Source organism: Mastigoproctus giganteus, chromosome 5, assembly GCF_048544385.1.
Source record: "Mastigoproctus giganteus isolate SK-2022 chromosome 5, ASM4854438v1, whole genome shotgun sequence".
Classification (NCBI taxonomy): domain Eukaryota; kingdom Metazoa; phylum Arthropoda; class Arachnida; order Uropygi; family Thelyphonidae; genus Mastigoproctus; species Mastigoproctus giganteus.
Genome location: NC_143579.1, coordinates 204,705,570 through 204,717,574, shown reverse-complemented (window position 1 = coordinate 204,717,574; position 12,005 = coordinate 204,705,570). Strand labels below are relative to the sequence as shown.

The 12,005-nt window shown below is 34.9% G+C and overlaps 1 protein-coding gene across 1 annotated transcript in view; it reads right to left on the bottom strand.

The window, feature by feature from the left end:
* Nucleotides 1-11,356, bottom strand: part of LOC150086024 (hydroxyproline dehydrogenase-like) — a 34,308-nt gene extending 22,952 nt beyond the window's left edge. The window contains exons 1-2 of the mRNA XM_090374339.1: nucleotides 10,845-11,356; nucleotides 10,157-10,344 (exon numbers count right to left, since the gene is read on the bottom strand). Of these exons, the coding sequence (XP_090230465.1) occupies nucleotides 10,157-10,344; nucleotides 10,845-11,198 (542 nt within the window). The 5' untranslated portion in view covers nucleotides 11,199-11,356. The remainder of the gene's footprint in view (nucleotides 1-10,156; nucleotides 10,345-10,844) is intronic.
* Between the last annotated feature and the right edge of the window lie 649 nt (nucleotides 11,357-12,005).

Below are 12,005 nucleotides of genomic sequence, written 5' to 3'. Positions count from 1 at the left end.
ACCTTCCTCTTCATTTTTAGTCAACCAACCGAGAGATCAAAAGATTCATCAAATTCCAGATTTAGGTACTCCAGGGTGCTGATGCACATATTTTTAGAGACCCTAAAAATAAGGTCTGGGGTCTTTGTACTACAATTAAGTGCACTGTTCCAGGGCCTCATGACTTTGGGGACTTGAAGCAATTGCAGCACTACTAGGCTTGTTAGACAAAATACTGGACACATGCAAGGAAAGCTTGGAAAACAAAAAAAAAAAAAAAGTGCTTATTGGAGGGGATAGTTATATTAAGAAATACTGATATAAAATATAATACAACTAAATTGAAGCTTTATTCAAAATAATAATCTACAATTATAATTTAAATTTGATTGAACAGTTTTTATATATATATATTTTTTTAAAGAACACATCTTGCACATCCAAACAACTGAAAGTATATTAGGAAAAAAAAAAAAAAAGAAAGAAGTTACTTCATACAGGTCAATGCACCAGGGATGAATTTAGGCTCTTGGATGCCCCACAGCACAAAGTCAATAAGTGGACTTTCTCTACAGGTATCTTTCTAAACCCCCCACCCTCTCTGAACTATTTCCGGGGTGGGGGGGGGCACCTAAAGTACCTTGCATAAATCTGTCTTTCAAAGTACACACTTTGCATTGAAATTTTATTCAAATAATTGAAACTTCACCGTTTCAATAAAAGCTTTATTTCTTTATTTAAATAACTGAAACTTTATTATCATATCTATTTGAAAATAATAAGAATTAATTAAAGAATACAGCAACAGTGACTTCAAAATAATACCCTAACATAAAGCTGTAATAAAAAATAAATTGCATATAAGCTAACAAACTTTATTCAATTAGAAGATTAACCCCAGGGGCTCACATCTGGTGAGTATGGGCTTGGCACATCCAGGGCCCTGAGCTGGATATCATAATTCTTCTCTTTCTTGGTGACTCCTTTTTACTTCTCTTTCTCTTTCTTGGTGACTCCTTTTTACTTCTCTTTCTCTCTCATGGTAACTGGGGAATTTTTTTTGGCTGGTGCAGCATAAGCCTCAGGCTTCCTTGCACCATATGGCTGATAATAATAATAATACCGATTTCTCAATTTGTTTATTGGTCAGAAGCCCAATATAATTGAAAATATATACAGTACTTGGATATATTTGTAAAAAATATATAAAAAATAAAAAAAAATTATTTGTAGTTTTAGTTGTCACCTTCCCTCCTCAACTTTTTTGTCTCTACCCCCCCCCCCCCGGGCAGGATTCGACTACAGGTTTATTATAATTTCCGTATTTCTATTTCCAGGTATATTTTCGAAAAGCCAATTCTATTTACTTTACTTTTTTTTTTCGTTATTAATAATGATTATGTAATGATTCATGTTTTTTCGTTTTTGTTTGTACAGTATTTCCTTCAGCAGCAGTTATGCTTGTTTTTCCGTTCGTAACCTCGTGTACAACAGCGAGTTCCGAAAACGAGCTTTCCACGCGCTATGTTACATGCCATTGTAATTATCGGAATTTCTTATTCTCCATACATCTCAAGGAAACAAACACGTTTGTCTCAGCTGTAAAATGTTGCAAGTCCAGAGAGGTAAGTCTGCGTATTAAGACTTTGAAAAATAGTAAAATGAGCGTGTTCCATGTTAACTCCGCATCTGAGGGGAGGGACGGTTCATATCTCTTAAAACTTAAACTCGTGAAGAAACGTAACTCAAAATCCATTTTATTGTTTAAAAACATTTTGTTTAAAAAATAAGATGAGATTTTATGCTATTGAATACGGCCACGTCATAATCTATTGTGGTACTATATTATTATTATTATTATTAATATCCATATGATGCAAGGAAGCCTGAGGCTTATGCTGCACCAGGAAAAAAAAAAAAAAAAAGTTCCCGAGTAACCCTGAAAGTGAGAGAGTGAGAGAGAGAGAGAGAGAGAGAGAGTCAAAAGTAGAAGGGAATCACCAAGAAAGAGAAGAATGATGATATCCAGCTCAGGACCCTGGGTGTGCCAAGCCCATACTCACCAGATGTGAGCCCCCGGGGTTAATATAAAACGTTTAGGGCGTAAGCCTCAAGCTATGGAAAAGTCTAGACTATGTATAAGTATAGTGCGAAAGCATCAATAATACATAGCCAAATCTGAATGAACAGAATATCAGCAAGGCGGCATCGTTTTAAGTTATATCTCATATTGCGAATACCTTCACAACGAGTTGCCATGATATTGCACTACATATCGTGAAGGTATTCACAATATGAGATATAACTTAAAACGATGCTGCTTTGCTAATATTCTGTTCAGATTTGGCTATGTATTATTGATGCTTTCGCACTATACTTATACATAGTTTATTGTCGTACTTATTGTTTAAAAAATTGTTCAAAATTTGATAGTGAACCTGCATTTTTTTTTTTTTTTTTTTAAATTTCAGTTGGCATTTTTATCGCTTTCACACCTAACCTACAGCGAACTCTATATTACAAATACAATATTAGCAATCTCCCTATCCGTTTGTACGTATTTCTAACAACTATATTCTTCACAAATTGTGGCATTTACATTCTAATCATGTCATCAAAAACTGCACTCTTCGTATCATTTTTTTGGTTTCCGTACCATTTGCACCGCTTTCACACATAATTTACAGTAAACGTTATATTACAAATACAATATTAGTTATTTGTTTGTGCGTATCCCAAACAACTATAATCTTCATATTTTGTAATCACTTTATTATCACATTCTGTCGCACATCTATCTATCATACATCTATTTTCGTTCGTGTTGATTTTAAAAATTGTTCTACGTTTGATACATTCTTGGCAGAAACAGCAGTCTTTTTATAGTATTTTTACTTTCACACTTAATTTTGAGTAAACATTTTATTCCAAATACAATATTTGGCAAACTTATCTGGTTGTGTGTGTCCAAAACAACTAAATTGTTCACATTCTAACTTCTTTTAACCCTTAATCATGCTGCTTTTTGGGTTAGGATGGATCAACCTTCCATCTTCTTGGCCTTCCTCTACTTCTAACCATTTTATTAAATTTGAAGTTCTTTTCATTTTGGAACTTTCGCCTGCCATTTTAAAAAGTAGAGGAATTTACTTTATTTTTATTATTATTAATAAATTGCATTTACTTAACGGGCTAACTGATCTTTTACAAAAATCAAATTAAACAGTAAACGGGAACAGCTTAAATTTAACATCCAATATAACAATAATGTCCAGAAAAACAAAACTGAACATGTACAAATTTTGAAATTACCGACTCTGATAACGATCATTGATGACCGGTGCACTTTTTCACAACTTATTTAACCCTTGCACCATTAAATCCAACAAACAACAACTTATTTATGGTGTAACCTGCAAAAAAAAAAAAGTCCAACATCTGGACTAAAAAACCCGAACTGTACCTGTGTAAAGAAATATAAAATTATACTTAAAAAAAAAAAATTTTAATTTGACATTTTTTAAATAAAATAAAAAGGCAAAGGTCCATTAGCCATAGTATCCTAAACAACATGACCGAACGAAAGAATACTTGTTTATCAAGATATTTCGTCTGATTGACAGATTACACTAGTTACCAGATATTCACGTTTATCGCAACAGGTAGAGTGACTGTGTGCGATTATTCTACTGTTATTACGTAAATAACAAAAACAATATTTAAGTACAGTACTCAGACGGTGTACATAATTTTTGATGCCCTAAAATTAAGGTTTATGGGTTCCTGGACTAACAGTATATGCACTTTACCAGGTCCTGGAGCAACTTGAGCACTGCTAGTTTTGCCGTTTGGTTAAACGATTATTTAGGTCACCTAACCATAGAAATGGCATTACAAATTCCGTCTCCCCCCCCCCTTCTCTTTAACACCATACCAAACTTATGGTCAGGTTTCCAACCCCCTAGCTATCGCAGATCTGGCAGTATGGCAGTTTCGCTATTGCTTAACCGTGAAGACGTAAACACCCCTTAAAGGGTGTAGATTCCCCTAACAGTTGAGACCTTATAAATATTTTGGTGATGCGAATAATATATTCTCTTCATATCTAAGAAATAACAGCACGTCTTGTTGCAAGTAGTGACGTCCAAAATGTGAGTGGACGCAGTCGTTCGTTATGAAGTTTACAAAGATTTAAATTTTATTTTTCAAGTTAGCTGCTAAACGATGAAGAAAATGGAGAAGCTGTATTAAATTGTGTTCCTCTTTTAAAAGTTTGGGGTTCATGGAATTCATTATCAGCAATGAAAGATAAAATCATGGACCTTGCACTGAGTGACTTTTGGAGTGATAAAAAAAAGTCTGAAATGATAAAACAGAACTCAAGAGATGATCCAAATGGGAAACACATAAAATTCTACGGATGCAAAACCAAGCGGCACAGGCATTGGGAGAATCCCTATGCCCGCCCACGGCGAGACTGAGCAGTTTGTCATGCGTAGGTGGCACGTGAGGATGGGTGTGCTAGGTTCAAAGAGACGGTGAACGGCGCCACCTCGCGATTCACAACAACCGCCTCGTGCTATTCGGAATTGGGAACCAGAGATTTGCACGGATGGTGCAACTGGGCACGGGGTGGAGACGCGAACGCGTTCCCAGACTGGTGTAAAAAAGCCACCGTTGCCGAGTTGTCAATGTGAGGGTGCGTAACTACACGTGCTTTGAGCGACAAGGATTCAAGCCGGTGAGATACTAAATACGGTGCTGTTTCTTGTATTCTCGCTACCTTGTGAATGCCTCTGATCATATGATCAATACGGAATATAAACAGAAAATTTATTTATTTATTTACATCCATGTTTAAGTGGGTCGACAAGCAGTAACCTGGAAGTTGTGAACTTAAAAACCGCATATAACGCACATCATAAAATTATGCTTCATTTAAAAATTCTCAATGTTCACAACGTGCTACAACAGATGGAAATAAAAACAAATTTAACGTGGAGTTTTTAATGATAAGATGAACTACAGACTAGTAATTTTTTTTTCGTGCAAAACCAACTTGGATACCTTGTGCAAAGCCAAGACTGTTGATCATAGTGACAAGCAAATCATGAACAGGCACAATATGGCCCTTTTGCCAAAAAAAAAAAAAAAAAAAAAAAAAAACCCAAATACAACAACAACAACAACAGCCAAGACTGCATACAATAATTGGGGTCGTTTGGGTGTCAAAATTGTGTATCTTGTTTCAGTTACCATAGTCCTTATGTTGAAATTCAATGCGTTTAAAGAAATTCACAACATATTTCCCAAAAGAACTTAAGGCTTTCGATTTTAAAATTTTGAGTATACTTTACTCTCAACAATTTTATTAAAGTATATGGCGCACGTTACGGGGTCTTCATTTATTAATGTAGCTCTTTCCATGTAAGGTAGATCCATAACTTCATTAGTTGTAATTTCTCGTTTATATCTGAATTTGTATAACATACATAGTAATACGGGCCATGTTGGTTCACACGCACTCAAGAACATTGTAGGTTTTCCTAATTGACGAATCATGGCAAACACACCTCGTTTACGTTGACTCCAATAATATGCTGAATTGGGAACTGATTTTAGAAATGCCAAGTTAGACTAATAACTTTTTTTATAAATTCTTTAGATTCCAATATAGAACGAGTAATGTTAGCCGTTATTCCTACTGATCTAAATGCAATTTGTAAATTTTCTGCTGTACGCATTCGCATAATTTTCATGCAAATGTTGGAGAGTTACTCCACGACGATCAGATCTACGAATTTCACTCGATGCCATCATAAAGGGGGTAATTTTCAATCCATTTTTAAATTTCCGTGCATGTCCCAAATATATAGCTGGAAAAGAAAGTTCTTCTGCATGTATATCAAATATGAAACTTGTTGGAGATTATTTCTGACCCGGTGCTATACTTAAATATTTATCTTCAGACCATAATAATGTTTGTTGTTGAATTAACATAGTTCATCATCATTGTTGACAGGTTCCACAATTTCATCTGAATGTTGCTGTTTACTATGATCATTTGTCCCTAAGAAATCGCAACTCACTTTTATGCCGTAGAATTTATACAAAGGTGAATTTATCAAATACCGTAACCATATTTTCACTATTTTCTTCTGCACACATCCATATAGATATGATGATTTATGTATGAGTCTTCGTTTTATATGTACATTAATGGCATAATCGTCATCCAATTCTCTAGGTAATTGATGAACCATCGTATTTACGTTAACTGGTACATTTTTAACTTTTCCAATGATCCTATATTGTCCGTGTTCATAACGTAAACGACGAATTTGCATAAAGGGTAATCGTGGTGATATCAAACGCTCAGTTACAACATCCAGTGGAGGAAAATGAGTGGGATATGTTGGATATATATAAATCCATTTGACGTGGCCATAGTTGGTATCCGTCCCTCTTTTAATGAAGTATGACAGTTACTCCCAGGGGGCTCACATCTGGTGAGTATGGACTTGGCACACCCAGGGTCCTGAGCTGGATATCATCATTCTTCTCTTTCTTGGTGATTCCATTCTACCTCTCTCTCTCTCTTCTCTCTCTCTCTCACACACACACACACACACACACACAGGATAATAGGGAATTTTTTTTTTTGGCCGGTGCAGCATAAGCCTCAGACTTTCTTACACCATATGGCTAATAATAATAATAATAATAATGTATTACACGTCATGAAAGTACCCACTTATTGTAAATGAAATTCATATGAAGTTGTTGTAAATGGTTTCAAATCTAATTGAAACCATAAACGATCACAAACATTACAACTAAATCCAAATGGGTTTTTGTACACTAGTTTTTCAAACTCACTGTCAGCTCGTGTAGACACTATAGGGATAATCAGGAATCTCATTAATCGACATTTCTAATTTCGCTTTTTTTCGTGCACGATATTTCTTCATTCGTTCTGCTGGAGTTTTAGATTCCTGATAAGTGTCAGGCATAGTAGAACTCTGTGGTTCAATTTCATTATGATGTGGAATAGTTTGAATTTCTAATTTCCTTTTCTTCCGTTCACGATATTACTTCATTATTTCAGCTCGAGTTTTTTTGGGTGCAGTTTGAGAACAACGAAACACTCTTGTTGAATTTAATCTGGATTCACATTTCTGTCTAACTTCCTTTTCTTTCTTTCACGATATTCCTTCGAACGCTGGGCTGTAGATTTTGGCACAGTCACTTGCGTATTAATCATTATGCTGATATTACAGTATAATGTAGCGCATCACTGCTCAATTATACTTGTTGTGTCACTACACTTGATGCGTACAATTGAGTTTTCTTGGGCGCATGCGTTGTACTTGTTGCGTCACTTCACGGAACAAGTACAACGCATGCGCATCGGGTTTCGTGACGATTTCTAGGTAACGTAACGCTTTTTTCCATATAACGCCAGTAAAAACGTTTTTAACGTCAAAAGAGGAAAGGAGAAATTTATGTCAAATTAAACAGTATTCAAAAGCCTAACATTTCCCAAATCAGAAAAAGACTTGAATTGCTGGCTAAGTTGATACTACCAAGCGAACTTCTTGCCCCCATTATGGGAGTTCACAATCGCCAGCCTAACCTCCATAATTCTCTGTACCTTAGAAATTTATTAACATTTCAGGTGTGCTCTGCAGTACTGTCGATGAAATGGATTCGAGGCAGGTTAAATAACGTAACATAAATACACGATTAAGTTCGAAGAGGGTTTTATCAGTTAGGTTAGATTGCCTAAAAAAGCCAGTGATGATGATTATTATTAGCCATATAGCACAAGGAAGCCTGAGGCTTATGCTGCACCAGCCAAAAAAAAAAAAAAAAAAAAAAATCTGAATTACCCTGAGAGAAAGAAAACAAGAGTAAGAAATAAAAGGGAATCGCCAAGAAAGAGAAGAACTATGATATCCAGCTCAGGACCGTGGGTGTGGAAAGCCCGTACTCACCAGATGTGAGCCCCTGGGATTTTTCACTGGTGTTCCTTCAGATTACGAAATACTTTATTCCAACTAATGGGAATTACTGTTTAGGCGTGCTGCGAATAGTGTTTATAAGTCCAGGTGACAAGGTTTGGGAATCGCTGGTCTAGGGCTAGGCCACTGATTGGCAAATTTTATGGATTTCACAACTCTAAAATTAGCAGATGGAGCACTTATAAATCTTTTATAACCAAAAATTCGTTTCATTTATATTTTATGATTTTTAAAAAATCGAATTATAATAAATTCGATTATGTTTCATTTCTATGTATGAAAATTAAAAATCAAACAAGTTCATTTTTTTAATGAAAACATTCGAATTAAAATAATAATAATAAATGTGTTTATGGGGTGTGTAAGTTCAAGGAATGACTCTTTAGGTTAAAATTAAACTTGTCAAATTTTGATTTTTACCCTTTCGAAATAATTTCTAATCTCTGCAAAAAAAAAAAAAAAAAAGCACTCTTCTGCCAGATTAGAAGCATTTCTGAAACTCTTTTACTGCTATCGCGTTTAGTGCCTTCGACGTACTCTGGTGGATTTTCTCCAAATATCCAATTGAAAAGAAATTTCGAACACTTCGGTGACAGATGCAGCCAAATCGATAAGTAGGATGGATGTTCTATCTGAAAGATTTAGTTTTTCCGCTGGAAATTGTCAGTGTAGTGTGACATAATTCTGGCACACTAACAAATTTTAATCAACTTTTTTTCTTTTTGTATTACCAAAAATACAACCGTTTACTATGCGTAAGCAACAGAGCGTACAAAACCATAAAAATAATAATACCAAAATTATGTAATTATATAAAACTTGAAAAAGTGCAATTTTCTCTGATAATCAAATCTTTCTGTCTTTTATGATGTTATTAATTAGAATAACCTACACGTAAAACTTTGGCAACTTTTAAACACCGTCCTGGTTGGAAAGATTCCAAATAGATCATAAGACAAACAGGTTTGCATTTCAACATTACTGTCTACCCCTGTATTACACCTTTCACAGCATCACTTTGATCAGTTGCTGAGCGGTTCAAACCGGTCACTGGCGGAATGAACTATGAATACCCCCCAGACAAGACAAGCCAAAAAAGTTTATCGCGTAGTTATTTCTGAACATTTCTGTCACTCCAAAGGCAGCCGTTTCATTTGCGTTTTATTAGTTTAAAGCGAAGATAGAAGGAAGAGCTGAACAATCGAGATCGTGTTAAATAGCATTTTGAATCTTGTTTCATGATCTTTAAAACTCAGGAATGATTGTTTAATTACAAAATAGTTTTCATTTTCGTTCCCTATAGCTATATTTTATTTTATCTCACTGTTTAGTGCGGAGTAGGGCTCGGCAGTTGGGGGAGGGGGAAGCCAATGACATCCGCCTATGATGCAGCTGTACCAGGTATCTGAGGTTGGAGGAGGGGGACCCAAAAGGGAAAAAAAGTTACAATAAAAAATAAACTACTTTTCACCAGAGTCCAAGTCCTGTTAATTTGGGATGGGGGGAAGCAGTACCCCAGGTGATGGGAGTCCTCATCTTGATAGGAAAAATCCCTTTAGAAACCAAAAAAAAAAAAAAAAAAACACTGCCTTCGAGAGGAAGGGACACACCTGTGTAAATGACATCATAAATGCCACCGTTTAAAACATAACATCAGTATTCTGCTGGGACCCATAAATTCATGATTTTGCCCTGGCGGCTTCTATTAAACTTAATAAACACAAAGTTTTTGTTTTGATTCTCAAGTAGCAGTGCATTTTATCCATATTGTGTTAGTACTCTTAGCGTCTATTTTTCGCTATCTTTATTTAGTGTGGCGTTTACTACTAGTCTGATTTTTTCATCTTCTCATCATAACCAAATCACTCACAAAAACATTGTTCACTGGAAACAAACCAAAATTAGTCATTATAATTAAATTTTAAAGTCGCTGTTTAAGGAATATTTTAAGCAATGAAGCTAAGCTATAAATTGCACAAGCTGACTGAAATACAGTATATCATAAAATAATAAATAAATTAAGTTAAGAACAATAACGGAAGTAATGTTTAAACAATCTGTTTCAGAATTTAAAAAAACCCACTAAAATCGAAAATAATAATTAATATAATGTATTTTTCCCGAAAGAAAAATATGTCATATATTTGTCATACCCGCCTTCTCCTATATCTTCTTCCATATTAAGCGCAAGTAAAGGCCTAATTCCATTTTCTTGAAGCCTTTGAATTGATAAACCTATTTCCTGAGGTGTTTCTCCTCCCACAAATTGTTTGTAGATGGTTGGTTTAAAAAGTGCACGAAGGAACCAGCGACCAGGAAACCGCTCACAAAACTTCATTATCTAAAAGAAAAACAAACAAACATTTAATCAAGATAGGAAGGTTTTAATTATTAATAAAATAATAAATAAATAATAAAATTATTATTATTTCGGTAACGGGAAGAGGTATAATTAATTGAATTAAATACAATATGATCGAAACTTATTCATTTTCTGTTTGGTTCATATTTATAACAATATGTGAGAAAGTTTTTTTTTTTTTTAATTTAAATAGGGTAGGCAGTGAAATGATTTAGCTAAATAGTAAATAACAGTGCCACTGTTTCGAAATTAAATATTCATGGAGTGTCGTAATGGACAACAATAAAACTAAAATAAAATATCGATAAGTTATAATACCGGTTTTTGACACTAGAGGCACACCTTTAGTTTAATTTAAAATGCAAAAAAAGTGTCACACTTACAAACTTGGCCAACCACAGCCGTATTGAAATAATTCATTAATAAGTAATCTTGCCTCAAATTTTTATACGATAAAATTAATAATTCAGAATATTCACCTGCAGACTGTTAACCACAAGAGGTTCGAATCCACACATCCTTAAAACGGTTAAAGCACGGAAAACTTCCCACGTGGACTTTCCCCTGAAGGCTTCATTGTGATTTTCGAAGTTTAAAATATCATAGGTTGCCGCTGTTTCTAAATCGTTCATATCTAAGCTGGGATAAAGAGCATTTGCATATAATGAGGTAGTACGATGTTGCTCTAAATGTGTTTTTGTCGGCAATGGGAATCCACTGGAACTAGTATGCTGAAGTCGACAAGTCGGACATAATACGGCTACCAACTGTCGCTGTTGTGGTAGTCCTCGCGTTCTGCGCCGTAGGAGGAAAGCAATTACTGATGTACGCATGATGAAATAGTACGGCTGTATAATTTTCCTCGTGCTTTAATCGTGGAGTATTTCCTTCACTTCTTCTGCCTCTTATATAGGAACTCATGGCGTCTTTCAATTCTACACGTTAACCTTACGAACCGGATTAAACCAGCTAGTTGTGGGAATTCTAGACGTGCCTTTTCCCTCCTTACCCTTGTTTGCTGCCAATTGTTGCAAATTGGAGAGACACACCTCAGCAATGTCAACCAATGAGAGATCAGAAAAATCACGAGCGACATTTCGCGCCAAGCATGTGACGTTTTTGCCCTGAGTTGGGTAAGTGAAATTTGAGAAAGAAATGAATGGAAGGCAAATGAGGCTTTTCCTCCAGAAAATTGAAATGGGAAGTTCTCTTCCCATTTCAATAACAGAAATATTTATAAATGAAATAGAAGGAAGAATATTGAATACATTCCTATGGCACTTTAATAACTGATGTGTTTGAATGATAGCTCAAATTAAAATAAACAACAAACATGAATTATTTTTTTATACTTTGGTATATCCACCGTGTGGCAACTACATTGTAACTGTTTTTATTGAAGTCATTATAACGGTTAAAATATTACTTAACAGAGCTTGCATTTTTTTGTAGCAGTGTTCTCATTCAGTTGCTCAGAATGTATGCTAGTGCCCACGTATGCAATTTCAGGACCACACCAGTACATTAATGGTTAAAAATATATATACAATACAGTATATATTTTATTGGAAAAATACAACTAGTATTTTTATCTTTTATTTTCACACTACCGTCTCTGTGACGACAACAACAACAACAAC